The 19,601-nt window shown below is 42.8% G+C and overlaps 1 protein-coding gene across 4 annotated transcripts in view; it reads left to right on the forward strand.

Moving 5' to 3' along the window:
* The window catches only part of CC2D2A (coiled-coil and C2 domain containing 2A), a 132,686-nt gene that overhangs the window by 31,116 nt on the left and 81,969 nt on the right, over positions 1 to 19,601 (forward strand). For all 4 annotated transcript variants that reach the window (XM_077750425.1, XM_077750428.1, XM_077750426.1 and 1 more), the window contains 6 exons: positions 313 to 401; positions 735 to 836; positions 8,753 to 8,854; positions 9,825 to 9,998; positions 16,337 to 16,499; positions 19,459 to 19,595. In XM_077750425.1, the coding sequence (XP_077606551.1) occupies positions 313 to 401; positions 735 to 836; positions 8,753 to 8,854; positions 9,825 to 9,998; positions 16,337 to 16,499; positions 19,459 to 19,595 (767 nt within the window). The remainder of the gene's footprint in view (positions 1 to 312; positions 402 to 734; positions 837 to 8,752; positions 8,855 to 9,824; positions 9,999 to 16,336; positions 16,500 to 19,458; positions 19,596 to 19,601) is intronic.

Consider the following 19,601-nt stretch of genomic DNA (forward strand, 5'->3'; position numbering starts at 1 on the left):
AAGTCTCTGCCCAATGGTAATTGAATCGGTGTGCTTGTGCCTTGAAGAGTTGAGTGTCATTCCTTTTATTCTTCGTCAAGTCGATGTGGCATTTCTGGCAAGACCGTATTTTCCCTGTTAGTCACAAAGAAGCCAAGACATGTACTTATTACGTCAAATGGACGGCTGTCAGCATTATCTCATCTTTGCTTGTGTGAAGTTCTAAATTTGCAAAGTAAAATTACATTCTCCTGTTAGTTTTTGATCTAATCTTCCTGTTGGAAAAAAAAAAAAAAAGATGTACTTTAAAGTAATTTTCCTGTATTTTTTTAGGCTTACCTCCAATCCCTTCAACTTCCAGAATGGGCTTTGCAGAATTTTCCATGAGGGAACGCATGAGGGAGAAATTACAGGCTGCAAGGGTGAGAAAAACCACATGAATATTTTGTTCAGTGCTGATTGCAGTTCTTCATGTCTTGTCTAGAATGCTGTTTGCTCAAAATGGCGTGGATTTGAATGCCATTAAATTTGTTTTTCGTGTTTTAAATATTAATGTAGTATTTAACATCGGCACAGGTGGAAAATTAGACTTAAGAAGAACTTAATGTCATTTTTCTTAACCATTTCATTTGCTCTCATCTCTTGAGGAAGTGCAGCATGTAGTTTGTAGTGACTGTTTGCTCTCGAGATGGTGACTGAGGTTTTTGCGGCATTACTGACACTATTCAGCAGTAATTTTCTGTCTGCCTTTTTAGTCTAAAGCAGAAAGCACTTTGCTGCAGGAAATCCCCACCCCTCGGCCCAGGCGCTTAAAGAGTCCCAGTGAGAAAGAATTGGAGACCGAGTTTGGCACAGAGGTGAGAAACGGTACTTCCCTACTTTGTGATCAAAGATGGTGAAATAGAATATAACATTTCCAGCAAAAATTTCGAGAACAGATCTATGCACAGAGGCATTCAGTGCTTATTAATACTCATCATAGCTACTATTGATAGAGTCCGACTCAATGCCAATTGTTTCGCCAGGTCTTTTTCTCACGTTACCGGGTCATTGTTCTGGCTCCCCTATGGGGTGGGTTCTACTGTCTTCATTGACATTTGACAGATGAGCACACTGAGGTTCAAAGCAGCTGCAAGGCCCTCCTCAGGTAACAGGGCATGAGTGTGGAGGAGTCGGGATCTGATTCCAGCTCTTTCATTCCCAGGCTGTCTCATTGGTCAGCTTTTGTGGATCTGGAGATTTGCTGGGAAGCAGAGAGAGAGAGGAGTGCAGGAGGAAAGTAGGGTGGAATAGTGGGGGCCTTGAATGTCACACTAAAAAGCTTTGATGGTTTTCTACGAGCCATGGAAAGCAGTCGGCCTTAGGATGGGGAGGTGGTTTGAATGCACAGAAGTGATTTTTGTTTGAATCTGAGGGCCTAGGGGGGCATCTCCCTGCGTGCACCTCTAGAGATACACGCAGAGGAAAGAACCAGGCCTGGAGAAACAAGTTTAGAACCTATTTCTACTGCAGTGAGTGTTGAAGTTTTGAGCGGCCTTTGTTTCCTGACAAAGAAGACTGAATGAGGAAGGTCTTGACATTTGGCCCATGAGGAGGCCAGAAAGCAGTACAAGATAGAAAGTCTTATCAGAAGTAGACGAAGGGTTGGGACCCTTGGGTGGCTCAGTTACTTGGGCCTCCAACTTCATCTCAGGTCATGATCTCACTGTTTGTGAGTTCAAACCCCACATCAGGCTCTGTGCTGACAGCTCAGAGCCTAGAGCCTGCTTCCAATTCTGTGTCTCCCTTTCTCTCTGCCCCTCCCATGCTTGCATTCTGTTTCTCTCTCTCTGTCTCTCTCTCTCTCTCTCGCTCGCTCATTCGCTCACTCTCTCTCCCTCAAAAATAAACATTAAAAAACAAGTTTTAAAAAGGAAGTAGATGAAAGACAAGCCTGTAAGAGGGCGGAAGAAGGAAGGCAAGAACAGAGCCAATGGCTCAGTGAATGTTCGCAAATCTAGTCCAACTGTTTGTTGTTGATGATGACGATTTGGGTTGTTTTTCACTAATGAGACAAAGAAACACAAGTGTGAAGGAATTTCTGTGGAAAGACCACTGACTGATTGCTTAAAGGATGACTTCTCTTTTTCTGTAATGAGATGTCATAAAATTTTGCCAAATTTGTCAAACAAATATCAAACAAATTTGCCAAACAAACCAAAGACTGCATTACTACGGGAAAGTTACAGCCGTGCACATGAGATGTGGCCCATGGCTTTTGAGTAGGAACACTGTGGGTCTGATGAAATGGCTTTATGACAGTTTATTGCTCCACTCTGCTGAGAAGACATTTATTTTTCTTTGATTCCCATTATTTTCTTCCTTGCAAGAATCATACATCTAAAATATTGGAAAATAAAGAAAAACTACCTAATATCCCATCAGCTTGACACAAACACTTCAGTTATGTTGGTAGATGTCTGAGTCCCAGTGTCTGGCCAGATGGGCTAAATGATAGGAGGGTCTGGTCACTTATATCTGAGCTTATCTACACTTTCTGATTGATAGTCATTTCACAAAATCATGGCAGCTCTCACTTGTGCATGGACCATGAATATGATATCCCAAGTAAAGCTTCACGTTGTAGAAGTAAAAATATACTCCCTTGGCTTACAGAATATTTATTGCTTTTTGTGAGCAGGACCTTGACTTATATCTATTATATTCTATATCCCCTAAGAACCATTCTATGGATTTGAGGTATTGGAAGAGGTCATCAAAAAGACGTGACCGCTGGTTGACCTGCGAGCTGGACCCAGGCAACTGGCAGCTCCTCACTCCCTCCCCAGTCGTGGAAATGTGTGCTCCACTTGCCTTCCCCACTCCCAGAAGCTGCCCCAGGGGGTACAGCCTTGAGACAGAAATGTGGTGTTGACCATCTGTCTGGTATACTTGACTGAACCCAGTTAGGACCTCTGTCCAAACTTTTAAGATTTGGCAGGCAGGTGTGGGGGCCTCCTTCTGTTACAGCCACCCCAGGCATGCCCCATAAGTCCCCTTGTTTATTAAAACTGTCAGCTACCAATCTAGAATGATCTGCCTCTCTCTTTAGTCTCTCCTTGCCCTCTGCCCACACAGCCAATTTGCAAAGCAACACAGGAAGCAAACATCAACTGCCTTTTCTTTTCCTTTTTTTTTTTTTGTTTGTTTTCAGAAAAGTTGTATTTTTAAAATATTTTAAGAAATAAATATTTCTGAACTGGATATGATAGGAAAGGAGAAATCGAGCAGAGAAGTGAAGTAAGATGTTGTAACTTCAGACACAACCTGGCCTTGATGGCCTCGAGGTCACTTCCATCAGGACAGGGCTAATGCTCTCCGTCTTCACTTAGCTAATCCAGGGACTCTCAGATCTCGGTGGTAACTCATCTTCCATTCCATTGGCTTTTCAAAAAAACTTTCCCTGTTTTTTCCTCCTTGATGGTCCCAAGTGGTTGTCAGAGTGAATTTGGGTGAGTGAGGTGAAAGTGATATGTAAAATCGCTTTTAGCCCAGCCTTGGAACCGTAACAATACTAGATGGTTTTAGCTCTACACACACACACAACACACACACACACACACACACACACACACACACACACACACACAGTCTTGGTTTAAAAAAAAATGAGTTGTAAGGCACACTGAATGAGATAAACATGCATGTTTACCTTAGCCAACTACAGAGAAGAAGGAAAGGCATCAGGCTTGTAAATTTTGGCCTAGAAAATGAAATAGTTTTAATATTCCGTTTCATTTTTATATTTCTTTAGATTCAAGTTACTCATGATGGTGCCTTTTTAAAGTCTGATTTGGCCAGCAGAGGCTTTTTAACTTTCCAAAGGGAAGAGTAAACCTGAGTGGGCAGGAAGAGGAGGGGGGGTTGTAGAGCTCATTTTGTGGCTCAGAGACCCCCTTGCATGGCAGCTTTCCCTGACAGGATGGCTGACCCAGCAGGAATGAGTCACTCCTTTCCTGTGAAGTTGTGACAGACAGGCTGGACACCACTGGTCTTTTTTTTCTCGTCCAATGTTGGGTTTAGATACCATGGATGAGGGTTCAAAACAGCCAATTTACATTAACAGTTGATTCAGCTGCCTGTTTTTCAGACCTGATCTCAGGCTTTTAACAGAACATCTCACAGGCATATTTCTTGGTGTATATACCTCAATCCACTAGGAATATCAAAAAAGTAGTCCATTTATATCCTATTGAGCAAAGGAGAGAACCCAGATGCTGGACCTTAGCTGCCCAGCATTAAATCTTGGCAACCTCACTCACCAGCTGTGTGACCTTGGGCATGTAATTTATCTACTCTCTGGACCCCACTTCCCGCCTCTGTAAAAGGTGATACTACTAGAACCTAATTCGTAGTATTGTTTTGAGGATTCATACATGTTACACTCTTCTCAACAATGTCCGGCACATGGTAAGCCTTCTCTATGTGTTAGCTATTGTTAGAGACTGGAGAGTAAGAGGGAAAAGGAGAAACCAGTTGGGAATACTTTGGTCAGTAATCCAAATTCACCAGCACCAACCTCTGTTTATTCTCTTTAGAGTTTCTTTCCATTTTATATGACAACAAAGCAAAACACAAATGTCTAAAACACGTGAAATATCAAAGTGGAAATAGCAGAACATTTGAATAGTCAGCCTCCACTAGATATGACCAGAATTATACCTTCATTTGTGGGCCTGATTCACTGTCCCAAGACCTGATTCTTTGGCACAGTCTATGTATTGCCCAGCTAGCATCTATAACAGACTCCTTCCCAGCTGGTGTCCCATGGGCTCTGAGCACACAATGTTACCAATGATGGCAATTGCCCAACCTGGAAGAGCCCAGTGGGGATGACAGACATTAGTGGACAATGGGGATATACAAGGTGGTTAAATTCTGTGCTGGAAACCATTTGGAGCCCACAGAAAGGGCACTTTACTCCAGCCATGAGGTTAGCTTATATAAAATTTGAGCTATCTCGACTTAGGCAGTGGTTTCTCATCTATGACTCAAAAAGCACATGCAACAAAAGAATAAATAGGTACATTGGACTCCATCAAAAATAAAAACGTTTGTGCTTCAAAGGACATCATCAAAAAAGGGAAAAGATAATAGAGAGTGTGAGGAATTCTTTGCAAATCACATATCGTGATCAGTATCTTGACCAGTATCGAGAATATATAAAAAATTGAGGTGTCTGCAAGATAATCCAGATTAGGGTGTCTTTTAGGGAATCAAAAATGTTGAATGGTGGGACGCCTGTATGGCTCAGTTGGTTAAGCGTCCAACTTCGGCTCAGGTCATGGTCTCACAGTTCATGCATGGGTTCGAGCCCCGCGTTGGGCTCTGTGCTGACAGCTCAGAGCCTGGAGCCTGTTTCGTATTCTGTGTCTCCCTCTCTCTCTCTGACCCTCCCCTGCTCACGCTGTCTCTCTCTCTCAGAAATAAATAAAAACATTAAAAATATTTTTTAAACATGTTGAATGTAGTTTAGAAGAGAAGATTAAGGCTTGAACTACTTTATTTTATATTTGTGCTATAGTAAAAGTATGGGACTTTAGATTGTCTTGCTCAAATTAGAAGAGGACTATAGAGCCTTCATAGAGGACACAATAAATCCAAGGATGAGAAAAAATGCCTAGCTGGACATATGGACTATGTGGTGATAGGCACTCAGTATTTGCTGACTTGAAATTGAATGCACTTTATTAATTTAAGATTATACAAATATGTTATAGATAACAGCTCTTTAAAATTTAACTGTGCCCACTCAGTCATTTTAAGTACACTTAATGGCCTTAAATGTACTAATATATTTTTTATTTTTTAATGTACCAATATAATTTACTTTTAAATCATTTTACATTTGCATAAAAGTTAAATAACAAACTTTTATATCAACTATATATACTGTGATAAAACCACCACTATTGCAGTGAAGCACGCCAATGAAATTATATTGTGTGCATGTAATAGCTTCTGAGCCAGGCAAGTATATAGGAAGAGATGGGAAGAAACAAAATGCATAAAACACTAAACTGTCCCTATGCACATACTTGGCTGCCTGGAATTTAACCTACTGATTTTATTTTCTAAACTACCAGTGTTAGACTTTCTGTCAGATCTCATGTTTTATTCTTAACATTCCTCACAGATCTCTGAAAGCTAAAGCTTGCCTATGCAGAGCCAAGCTGCTCTCCTCTCTCAGTAGTTGACCTCTTGGCTTACTTTCCACATTTTCAAACCCACCAGTCTGTCCCATGGGCTATAGGAGGTGGGGGATTCAGAGGCAGAGAGCGGCAGAATTGTGTCTTCAACACATGAGAAAGGTTTAGCCCTGTTTCAGGAGAGGATCAGACTTGACAGAGCTTTGGAAAGCCCTCCTGGAATCTGCTCTTTATTCTAATTTTTTTCAAATTTTTTAATGTTTTATTTATTTCTGAGAGAGAAAGCATGAGCAGGGGAGGGTCAGAGAGAGAGGAAGATACAGAGTCAGAAGCAGGCTCCAGGCTCTGAGCTAGCTGTCAGTACAGAGCCCAATGCGGGGCTCGAACCCATGAACCATGAGATCATGACCTGAGCCGAAGTCAGACGCTTAACCGACTGAGCCACCCAGGTGCCCCTCTACTCTAATATTTTTAAATCATTTATCCTTACACTAGGTAATACTCATCTGCTTCTTTCCTCATCAAAACAACATATCAAATTCTGGAATTTACCAAAACCAACAAGTCCATATTTTGCATTGCACCATGGGATTTATTCTCCAGGACAGCTTCAACTTTTATATGGTTGGAGTTGGCACATAACTATTGAATCTTACTTAATACTGTGAAATGAGAAAACAAAGGAAAAATGTAGAATTTTACATAAATGGGAATGGCATATATTCTCTCAATATTATGATAAATTATACCCAACCAATGCCTCATTCTTTCTTTAAAAAAGCTTTTTATTTTTTTATTATATTTTTAATGTTTACTTATTTTTGAAAGAGAGAGAGACAGAACGTGAGTGGGGAGGGGCAGAGAGAGAAGACACAATCTGAAGCAGGATCCAGGCTCTGAACTGTTAGCACAGAGCCCAATGCAGGGCTCAAACCCACAAACCGTGAGATCATAACCTGAGCCAAAGTCAGACGCTTAACTCACTGAGCCATTAGGTGCCCCTACCGATACAGTTTTTATTCTGGCCATGCTGGACACCTAGCTACATCTGGGAGAAATTTCTTAGCATCCTGTTTTATCTGTTCCACAGATCTCTAGCTCTTGTCACTGGCCTGTGGAGACCCACCCAGCCATTCTGAGATTTTCACAAAACTGAAAAGGCCAGGAGCCTGGGGAAGTCTTGCACAGTGGGAACAGAAGTCATGAGACAAGCATCCACTCTTCTGTGTCCTACGCAGGGAATTCTGAGAAGCACTGTCCTCAGCGGGGCTCCAGCCCTGGTCACCACCACATGAGCCAGCTCAGTAACATTCACCAGAATTGGCTTTCCCTCCAGTTTCATTCTCCCCAGTTCCCAACTCCTCTTCTTTGGTACAGCTTCTCAGAACGAGCCACAAAAATCAGGCACAAAAGACCCTTGCAGCAGGCTTTAATTTCTGGCAGACTAAGATCAAACATTTATAGTCATACGATTTACATACAAACTAAGAAGATAAAAGACATGTAAGAAGAAAATTAAGAATGTGATACTAAGACCCACCATTATTGAGCCATGACTAGGGGCATATTTTAGGTACACTGCCTTATTTGATGCTCAGAGTAAGTGGCCTAAGCCATTAAGTGACGGAGCTGGGATTCAAAGCCAGGCAATCAGACTCCAGAGTCCATGGTTTGATTACTACGCTATACAGAACAGCACCCAATATGCCTCAGACAATACGATTCTAGAAAAGAGATTTCATTTTAGGAGGGAGTAGTCTGAGAAAGGAAGTAGCTTTGCATGCTCTGGAAAAACAAGCAGGACTTGGGAAGGATACTAGAGAGGCCCCAGTAGAGGTAAAGTACATTCCATTCACCCTGATGAAAGTCATTTCATGCTGTGACACAGTCTCAGTGCAGATAATAATCTGCAGGTAGAATAAGTTTGACCCTTCTTATTATGAATATCTAGATATACTCCTGGAATGGCTTAGAGTCACTCAAAAGGAAAGCTTGGCATTTGGATTGTGCTGGCTGGGAAAGGAGGAGTCGCCAGGTTCTAGGAGGAGTGCATTAGAAGCAGAAATGGGGACCAAGCGAGGACATTCCCTGGTGGATTGGCCACCAGAGGACAAAGGGAGCCCCCATAATGATAATTAGCACATTGAGCTGTCGGAGGCAGAGCTCAGCTTCCAGCGAGAACAACCCCTCCAGGGGCTCACAAGAACATGTGTCCTGGAGGCCGTATGTCAGATTTAGTCACATTCAGACATTCTTCATGCTTTTCTTCATAGACTGTTTGGAAATGGTCCTCTGTGAATGACATAATCTATTGATCTGCAGAATAAATAGCATTTGTCATGTTAGAGCTTATTGAGTATAACATTTTATATTTGTTTAGTCTTGAGAGACACAGAAGTGCCTAAGAAAATATTCAGCAACCTTAACCTTCAAATATATTTGACATTTGTAAGCATTTTATTCCTTAGGAATGGTGGTCAACACCAATGGTCAGAGGTTTCCTCTTTCATAGTTCATGTTTATTTTAGAACATCTTTAGTTTCTTGATTTATGTGTTTTATGTATCCTTATTTCCTCTCCTATAGCCAGGGGAGGAGGTTCGAAGGACTCAACAAGAAGATGATTCCCAAAGTCAATCAAGAGTAAAGTTCCATGATTCTGTACAAAAAATCAAGTCTAAACCCCCGGTGAGAAATCCTGTCTTTTTAAAATAATGTCTTTTGTTGGTCTGTTTGTGTTTTTCAAATATATCCAATGAGAGATGCCCATATACATACCCCGAGTCTTACTGCCATGGACTATACAAGAGAAAAGTATGAGAACTGATTCTTACTTTTAAAATGTTTAAAGCTAGGGGCGCCTGGGTGATTCCGTCAGTTAAATGTCTGACTCTTGATTTTGGCTCAGGTCATAATCTCACGGTTCATGAGTTCAAGCCCCAAGCTGGGCTTCACACTGACGCCACAGAGCCTGCTTGGTATTCTACCTCTCTCTCTCTCTCTCTCTGCCCCTCCCCTGCTTACATGCATGCCCACTCTCTCTCTCTTTCTCTCAAAAATAAATAAATAAATAAACCTTTAAAAATAATAATAAATAAATAATAAAATGCTTGAATCTAGCAGGAGAGATTAGAACACTGCCTGACTGGGTGAGGAGGTATACATGGCAGAGCGGGAAGTGTTATTTGTTCAGATCTGAAGTTGTACCAGCTTTCATTATGGGGAAAAAAGGGGGTACCAACTCGAGAAGAATCTAAACTGAAAAAACACATTTAAAAAAAGTTAACGAAGTCCTGAATTACTCTTAATTCAACAAAACTATCTCAGCCACGGCCTATAAAATAACGAATCTACTTTTTTTTGTATTTTAATCATCTCTTCAAAAGCTTTTACTGCTGTAAATATGATATTAATTGCTTATTAGAATGGTTGATGGTTTATAAAAAAAGGTAACTCATGAAAGTATTAGAGGAAGCCACCAATTGTCTGTTGCACTTGCTAAAGTTTGTGACAGGTAATCTCACACCTTCGACAAAGGTGACACGTTTAGGATGCCTCCAATGTGCCCGGTACCATTAGCATCAAGCTGCTGTGAACCGTGCGGCGCCCACCGCAGCTTACACAGTCTGAAGTTCTATTCCTCACTGCTTCTCCATAGGTCCCACCTGGCTTCCCTTCTGCCGAAGAAGCCTATAACTTCTTCACTTTCAACTTTGATCCTGAACCAGAGGAATCAGAGGAAAAACCAAAAGCAAAAAAGAGAGATGGAACTACCCAAGAGGAGGAGGAAGGAGAGGAAGAAGAGCCGCCTGCGCAAGGAATCCACAAAACGGTATTTAACATTACGATGGTAATGAGGAGAGGGATGATGATGATGTTAGCGACCACGATGGTGACAATAGTGATGATGATGACGTCTTCGCCAGGGAGCAGCTGAGGACAGACTTGTCAGCACCACACAGCTCATCCATGTCTTAGTTGAAAGCGATAGGAATGCTACGTTTCCATTACTGTCTGTAGCCTCTGATTTTACCCCACAATTCGGGTAATAAGGATCTTGATTAAATCTGTCCATTTCTCTCTTGTGGAAAAAGAGAAAAGCCCAGCCATGTGGCTTGCAGGTTCTTCTTGTTAGATGCCACGCAGTGATTAGTATTCATTTCATGTGCAAAATGCTCACCTCTCCGAGACACATGAGACCTCTTCTCTCTTCTCATAACCTTATAGGTGATCAGCTTTTTGTGGCCCATTCCACACCCAAGCCACGACTCAGGTTCTAACATTGTGAGCGGTATCTGTGAGAGGAAAGAAAACACACCATTAAAAAAATGGACAAAGGACTCGAATAGACATCTCTCCAAAGAAGATCTACAGATGGGCAATAAGCACATGAAAATATGCTTAACGTCACTAATCATTAGGGACCTACAATCTAAACCACAATGAGATACCATTTTACACAAATTAGAACAGCTATTATTTTAAAAATGCAAAGAACAAGTGTTGGCAAGGATATAGAAAAACTAGACCCTTGTGCATTGCTGATGGTGATGTGAAATGGTGCAGCTGCTGTGAAAACCGTCTGGTCATTCCTCAAAAATTTAAACATGGAATTACTATGGTCCCACAGTTCCACTTCTGGGTATGGACCCAAAAGAATAGAAAGCAGGCACTCGAACAGATACTTGAACACTTATGCTGATAGAAGCATTATTCACAATAGCCAAAAGGTGAAAGCAACCCAAGTGTCCATCAACAGATGAATGGATGAACAAAATGTGGTGTAGACATAATATGGAAAAGTATGCAGCATTAAAAAGGAAAGAAATTCAGGGCACCTGGTTGACTCAGTCAGTAGAATATGTGACTCTTGATCTTGGAGTTGTGAGTTTGAGCCCCATGTTGGGCATAAAGTTTACTTAAAAAAAAAAAGATTTGGTAGGGCCTGGGTGGCTCAGTGGTTTAAGGATTTGACTTCACCCCAAGTCATGATCTCACAGTTCATGAGTTCCGGCCCCACTGCGGGCTCACAGAGTCTGCTTCAGATCATCTGTCTCTCTGCTCCTCCTCCACTCTCTCTCTCTCTTAAAAATAAATAATTAAAAAAGGATTAGTTTATAAAAAAAGATTTACGTATGTCAATTATATCTCAATAAAACTTTAAAAAAATAATAAATAAATAATTTAAAAAGGTAATCCTAACAGATACAGAAGAAACATTTAACAAAATTCCATGGGCGGGGGGACATTCTAAAGCCTTTATTTAGCATCAGGTAGATTATTTCCTTAACACACTTGCTACCTTCAAGGCAGCGATTAAAATAATTTACTGGCAGCTATCTAAAGCCCCTTGGAGCAAGATCTCAGTCTATGGTTGGGTGGGAAAGTACCATAAGATGAATGTACTCCAATTAAAGGGACAAAGCTACCCTACAGTAAGTCTCCATATGCATTTTAAGTACATGGGTGCCTTGCAGACTTGAAATGCAGATATAGTTTGGCACTTATATGTGATACGTGAGTGCCACGTAATGTGTCTCGTGGCATTTGCCACAAGCTTAAAGCATTTAGAAAGGTTTGTTATTATGTAATGATGGTGATTAGAATCTATTTCTAGGGTGTTTTGATGAATTGCTATATTTTATACAAATTTTCAAGTCAAACACCTTTGCATTCTAAGAACCTTGATTACAGAAAATTGTAAAAGTAAATTTAGAGGAATAAGATGCCTTTTCCAGTTGAATTCTTTGGAATTTTCAAGTCAGGAACACCTATTCTGAATATTCTGGTGTGGTTTTTGTTTTTGTTTTCTTTTTGGAAGTGGGAAGGAGTAAAATTGAGAGGATTAGTATGAAGGGAAGCTGTCTTTTTTAAGTTTTTACAAAATGGCATAGCCCTCTCTACATCTGATTACATAAACATTGTATAGAAGAGTTCTAAACACTTCAAAGTTACCTCTAAAACGTTTGTGATAAAAACTCGTAAATTAGGCAGAGAAGGCATGTATTTCAACGTAACAAAGGCCATCTATGGCCAACCCTTAGCTAACATCATACTCAGTGGTGAAGAGTTGAAAGCTTTTCCTCTAAGATCAGGAGCAAGACAGTGCAGTCCACTCTCACCTTTCCTATTCGACATAGTACTAGAAGGCTTAGCTAGAGCCATCAGTCAAGAAAAAGAAAAAGTATCCAAATTGGGAAAAAGGGGGTAAAATTGTCTCTGCTTGCAGATGCTATGATTTAAAGAAAAATTTTTTTAATGTTTATTTATTTTTGAAGGAGAGAGAGACAGAGTGTGAGCGGGGGAAAGGCAGAGAGGGAGACACAGAATCCAAAACAGGCTCCAAGCTCTGAGCTGTCAGCACAAAGCCCAACACAGGGCTTGAACTCACAAGTCACAAGATCATAACCTGAGCTGAAGTCAGAAGCTTAACTGACCTAAAGCCACCGAGGCTCCCCACAGATGCTGTGATTTTATACAGAGGTAATCCTGAAGACTCAACCAAAAAATTGTTAGCTCTAATCAATGAATTTAGTAAAGTTGCAGCATGCGAAATTAACATACAAAAAAATCAGTAGTGTTTCTTTACAGTTAGCAATAAGCTTTCTGTAAAAGAAATAAAGAAATGATCCCATTTATAATAGTATCAAAAACAGTAAAATACTTAGGAATAAATTTAACTAAGCAGGTGAAAGACTTGTACTCTGAAAAGTGTCAGAAAGTGATGAAAGGAATAAAGACACAAATAAATGTAAAGCTATCACGCGTTCGTGGACTGGGAGATTTAATATTATTAAAATGTGACTACTGCCAAAAGCCATTTATAGATTGAATACAATCTCTATAAAGGTTTCAATGACACTTGTTACAGAAGTGGAAAAATCACTCATAAAATGTATATGGAACCACAAAAGACCCAAAAAGCCAAAGTAATCCTGAGAAAGAAGAACAAAGCAAAAGGCATCACCCTTTGATTTCAAGCTATACTATAAAGCTTACAGTCATCAAAACAGCATGGTACTGACATGAAAAACAGACAAATAGGCCAATGGAACAGAATCGACAGCCCAGAAATAAACCCAAGCATATACAGTCAACTAATATTTCACAAGGAGGGGTGCCTGGGTGACTCAGTCTGTTGAAGGTCCAACTTCAGGACAGGCCATGATCTCACGGATCATGGGTTCGAGCCCCACATCAGGCTCTGTGCTGACAGCTCAACCTGGAGCCTGCTTTGGATTCTGTGTCTCCCTCTCTCTCTCAAAAATAAATAAACATTAAATTTTTTTTTTTTAATTTGACAAGGGAGCTAAGAATACTCAGTGGAGAAAAGACAGTCTCTTCAAAAAATGGTGCTGGGATAATTGGATATTCACATGTAAAAGAATGAAAGTGGGTCCATATCTTACATCACTCACAAAAATGAACTCAAAATGGATTAAAGGCTTAAATGTAAAACCCGAAACCATGAAACTCCTAGGGGGGAAAAAATAGGAAAAAAGCTCCTTGACATGGGTGCTGGTAATGAGTTTTTGGAGATGAAACCACAGCACAAGCAACAAAATCAAAATGGGATTTATTACCTAGGCTTCCAGAAGCTTGTTCAATAGTGATTGTGTTACAAATCAATGTTCAGCTTTTCTGACTCTGGGGGTCTCTTGTGGTTGCAGACAAGAAGGTCAAGGACACAATCATTTGAAAGCTTGACTACGTCAGGAGGTTTTGCTTCCAAGGTGGTTTATTCTCAAGGGCTGCTGGCGGGAAGCCTCAGTTCCGAGCCCCGCCTATAACTGCTTGAGTGTCCTCATGACATGACAGCGGATTTCCCCCAAGCACGTGATCCAAGAGAAAGCAAGGAGGAAGCCACGGTGCCTTTCCTCACCTAGAGTCAGAAGCTACATACCTGTACCCGCAATCCTGCTCATCAGAAGCAAGTCACTAGAGAACAGGAGAACCAGGGTCCACTTCTAGAAGGCAGGACTAGAAATAGACTTGTAGGCTTCTGAAATCATGACACTTCTCTCCAAAAGCCGCTTCTCCTCTCTTTTGCGTGTTTCTCCCCCCGGAAGCGACGTGTTCCTACAACTGCCCTTTGAAATCGTGCTCACGCGGAGCCCCATCCCTGTCCTCCACATGTGCTTTGTCTGCTCAGGCCCTTTCTCAGTATTTTTATGCTCAAAGTGGATTCCGTCTTCCTGGCAGAGGTTGTTGATCATCTGTAGCTCTCCTTTTCTGTCTTCTCTGCTGTTTTCCTCAAGCTGTCTCTGCTCACCACAAAGCAGAAACATCACACGCTGAAATTAGGGCACTCTTTTCTTTTTTTTACTTTTTTGACGTTTTTGGCATTCTCTGTCTTCAAGTTGCTCTGAGAGCTTGGTCACAACATAGCTCTTTCTCGTTGTTTTGTACATTTGGGAAGAAATATTAAGAGGCAGGTAGTGAGGCAACCACCTGTGCAAATCTCCACGGGATTTTAAAAAACATTGCCCAGTCGGTTAAGCGTTCCACTTCAGCTCAGCTCCTGATCTCAGGGCTCGTGAGTTCGAGCCCCATGTCCGGCTCTGTGCTGACAGTTGGAGCCTGCGTCAGATTCTGTGCCTCCCTCTCTCTCTGCCTCTCTGTCCCTCCTCCACTCACACTCTGTCTGTCCCAAAAATAAATTTTACAAGATGTTGCCCATAAATGGGCAGCAGGCCTCAANAAAAAGGAGGAGAAAAATAAGGTGGAGAAGAGGAGGAAGAAAGGAAAGGAGAAAAAGATTGGAAAATACGTAAACAAAATTAACATGCTTCAGATAACATTGTGATTACAGCCTCAGCACTTAGAATTTTTACAAATTCTAAGTCTATTAATTCTTACAAAACCCTAGGAGGTAAGCTCTGTTAATAGCTCCATCTGACAGGTGAGAAAAGCAAGGATTAGAACGGTAGGTAAGCTCAGGTGCCTGGGTGGCTCAGTCAGTTAAGCATCTGACTTCAGCTCAGGCCATGATCTCATGGTTTGTGGGTTCAAGCTCTATGTCGGGTTCTGTGCTGACAGCTCAGAGCCTGGAGCCGGCTTTGGATTCTATTTCTCCTTTACTGTCCCTCCCCCGCTTGTGCTCTCTCTGTCTCTCTATCTCTCAAAGATAACTATTTAAAAATTTTTAAAAAAAGAAGAAGAAGAACGGTAGGCAAGCTCCCTGAAGTCATGCAGTGTGCAGTGGGGGGTAGAGCTCCAAGGCGAGCCCCAGCAGCCTGAGCGGAAGATGTACGCAGAAGATGCACACTGTTGTCAGTGTGTTGTCCCGGGGTCCAGCCAGGCGAAGGTTAACATACTACATAACTTCTGAGCCCAAGTACTTTAAGTAAATGTGGAAGAATGCACGCCGTCAAAGGAGGCCAGAATTGTTGATTTCAGATTTCAGTAGCTTTGCCCAGCACACGACTTCTGACTTCAGCCCATTCTGATTTTGATATTTTACAAGTATGTGCAGCAGTGAAAGAAAAAGAAAACCCACTTGTTAAATATGGAAGGCTATACAGGTTTATTCCTTCCTTTAAAAAAAAAAAGATAAACAGGGCTCCTGGGTGGCTCAGTCGATTGAGCGTCTGACCTCAGCTCAGGTCATGATCTCACAGTTCGTGGGTTCAAGCCCCACATAGGACTCTGTGCTGTCAGTGCAGAGCCTGTTTCAGATCCTCTGCTTCCCTCTCTCTCTCTCTGCCTCTCCCCAACTCATGTGTGCTGTCTCTCTCTCTCTCTGTCAAAAATAAATTAACATTTAAAAAATAAATTTAAAAAGAGGTAAACAAAAAAATTTTTTTTCATTTAGAAAAGATAAACAGGGGCACCCAGATGGCTCAGTCAGTTGAGCATCCCACTTCAGGTCAGGTCATGATCTCACGGTTTGTGAGTTCAAGCCCCGCGTCAGGCTCTGTGCTGACAGCTCAGAGCCTGGAGGGATTCTGCGTCTCCCTCTGTCTCTGCCCCTCCCCCTTGCTTGTGTTTGTTCTCTTGCTCTCTCTCTCACTCAAAAATAAATAAATGGACGTTTAAAAAGATAAACAAAAGAAAAGGTAACTTTATTATAGGATACATTGTTTGATGATGAGTTTATTGTCATTATTATTTTTCTAAGTGAACTAGCAATCTCAGCAGGATCTTTTCTGGCTGTTTAATATACTGCAGGATGAAGAAGAGCTGCTGAGTGCTAAAGAGGCCGAGGACCTTCTTTTGGGCCTAGATCACACAGCCGAGGATTTTGTGGCAGTCAGACCTGCAGACTATGAAAGCGTCCACATCCGGCTACAGATGGAAAAAGAACTCCTGTTCGTACCCAGCAGGCTGACAGGTAGCTGCTCTTTTCACCTTCCTGCTCAGCGTGGGCAGCTGCATTTTCCTTCAGATGAAATACACCTGGTATCTGGGGATGCCCAGTTTCTAATCTGAGTTAGTAATCAAGAAATATCTTTAGGGGCGCCTGGGTGGCTCAGTCAGTTAAGCATCTGACTCTTGGTTTCGGCTCAGGTCATGATCTCACTGTTTTATGAGTTCGATCCCCACGTGGGGCTCCAAGCTGACAGCACAGAGCCTGCTTGGGATTCTCTGTCTCCCTCTCCCTCTGTCCCTCCCCCACTTGCACTGTGTCTCTCTCAGAATAAATAAACTTAAAAAAAAAAAAAAGAAATATCTTCAGGAACCCCCAGCCACCAGGCATCTCACTGACGTGCAAAAGGAGGTTGTCACTTGGGCGATTATGAGGGAGCTGCAAAGCAGGTGGGCTGAGGTTCCTCACCTCAGGGGGGTGGGTGTAGGGGATGGTTTGGGGTGCTGGAGCCGGGACCATTGGATTAACTAGTGGTGACTGCCTCTTGCTGAGTTTCTGCCCTGGGTTTCCCTTTGCTCTTTTCTCTCCTGGAATTTTCTTTCCTCCTGAGAGTGCCTGAGGGACTTCCTCACTTATTTAGCTGGTAGTTCACACTTAAAAGGCACGGTGGGAGCACCTGGGTGGCTCAGTCGATTAAGGGATTAAGTGTCTGACTTCAGCTCAGGTCATGATCTCACAGTTCGTGAGTTTGAGCCTCGCATCAGGTTCTGTGCTGACAGCTCAGAGCCTGCAGCCTGCTTCGGATTTTGTGTCTCCCTCTCTCTCTGTTCCTCCTCCACTCTCACTGTCTCTCTTTCAAAAATAAATAGAGATTGGGGCGCCAATCAAAAATCTTTCAAAAATAAATAGAGATCAGGTCATGATCTCGCGGTTCGTGGGTTCGAGCCCCGCGTCGGGCTCTGTGCTGACAGCCAGCTCAGAGCCTGGAGCCTGTTTCAGATTCTGTGCCTCCCTCTCTCTCTGACCCTTCCCTGTTCATGCTGTCTCTTTCTCTCTCACAGAAATAAATAAAGCATAAAAAAAAATGTTTTTAATAGAGATTTAAAAAAAAAGTAGGCAGATGGGAAACATGCGTAAAGCTGACACCCTTGCCATAATAGCAGCAATTAATGCATTCTGTGCACTTCCTCCACCAGGCCCCTTTCCAAGAACTTGATGTGTATCCACCAGTCTGCTCCCACACCAGGGCTGGAGAAGTCTTCTCTTTCGTACCCATTTTACAGATGAAAAAGCAGGAGCCCAAAGACATTAGGGCACTAGTCCAAGACCTCGAAGCTAGTGACATGAGGGAGGCAGGTGTCTGAGCAGGGTGGCCAGCTGCAGAGGCCACACGCCTCGCACAATGTGTCCCGAGATGCTCTTCTTTGGGGGTGTGGAGAAATGCATCTCCACCAGCCTCGGCCAAGGAGGAACTTCCTCACTTGCATCTGTGTGCCGAGGACTCTTACTTCAAGGCCTGCCGTTGGAGGGTCCTGGGTTGGGAGTGGAGGTTAGACCCTTGGGGGCTGCTCAGACAGGGGTGGGGGTTGCATGTGGAAGAGGCTTAAGGTATCAGGGCTGCACAGGGGTCTTGCTGTGAGCAGGGATCCAATCACAGATCCTTCTCCCACCTGCGCTGGTCCACGGAGGGGCGGGGCAGGGCGGGGGCTGTGAGGAGGTGACCCTGGCCTAGCCAACAGGAGTTGGGGAGCCACTCAGCCCCCGCTCCTCCTCCAGAGGTATGCCCTTGAGCGAGCTCCTCTATTCCGGGGTGCCTCTCCTGAAGTCAGCAGGAAATGGGATGGTCCTATGACATGACCCTGAACGTTTATTTTTCCTTTGAGCACTGAGAAAATGACATGAGTGAATTCCCTGTGTTGCGACCAGCACATAGCAGGGGATCGGAAATAACAATAATTTCTGTTGCTGGTGCTGTCGTTCTTGTCACTGCCTGGAGAACGGTTGCCAAAGTCGAGTGTGCTCGCCAACGTCAAGGCTTCTATTTACACGTATTTTTAAACTCTTCCTTTCCTGCTCTAACTTTGTAAGTAGGATCATGCGTGCACAGCGTATCAGCATATGCAGAGTGGGCAAGTGGCTCAAAAACGTTTCCTTGCCAAGAGTTGAAGACCCCTGGGATTAGTGATGGGCCCCTGTCTAGCTATGGGAGGGATGGGGAACAGAAAAAAAAAAGTTAAAACAATGGTTTGCCCCAGGTTTTCTAAGGACTCCAACGTAGGTTTTTCCAGAAATGCTGGCATTAGTTGCTTTTTTGTGGATGAGCTTGGGAAGCAGAGTGTCCAAATGGCCACACACAGGAGAATTAGCAGATTCGGGGTTTGGCGAGGTTTAGAGTGAGGTAATTATAAACAAAAGTGACTCTCCACCTTCCCCCACTCTGGGACACACCAGGCTCCCAGGCCCCCCATCCCCAGCTCCTTCGCTCTCAACCTTCAAATGCAAATGCGTCACCTCCTGAGAAAAACCTCCCTTGCTGCTCTGTCTCAAGTTTATCTCCGTTTTTAAACCTCTTATCTTACAGAATGTTTTCTCATACTTTACCCCATTTCATTCTCCCAAGAACCCAGTGAATAGATATTATCATCCCTTTTGTACAGAAGGAAAGAGTTCAAAGTGCCTGGCCCTGGCTCTTTCTGCCAGTGAGCCAAGGAGCAGGTCCTTTGATTTGAATGCCGCCCTCCCCTCGGTATGCCAGGCCGGTGAGTTAGGTGCGGGCTTATTTCACAATTCTACAACATGGTCTTACAGGTGAACACATTCCTCTTTCCCCTGGTTCTGCATCTAGAACTTACCATGGAGCCTTTGCAGCTTCCAAGAATGTAATTGAAATCTCCACTGGTTGTTTTAAGTCACCAAATTGCAGCTGGAAATGTTTAAGCTGGCACTAATGTTGCTCGTATTTGTTTATTAACGACCTACCTAGTGCCTACGTATAAAAAGCTTCCCGAGAATGTACAGCCCAGATTTCTGGAAGATGAAGGCCTTTACATCGGCGCAAGGCCGGACATGCCTCGAACCTGTCAGAACATCATGGAGAACAGGCTGCTGATGCAGGAGCCCGTAAGC

Source organism: Crocuta crocuta, unplaced genomic scaffold (assembly GCF_008692635.1).
Source record: "Crocuta crocuta isolate KB4526 unplaced genomic scaffold, BGI_CrCroc_1.0 scaffold179, whole genome shotgun sequence".
NCBI lineage: Eukaryota > Metazoa > Chordata > Mammalia > Carnivora > Hyaenidae > Crocuta > Crocuta crocuta.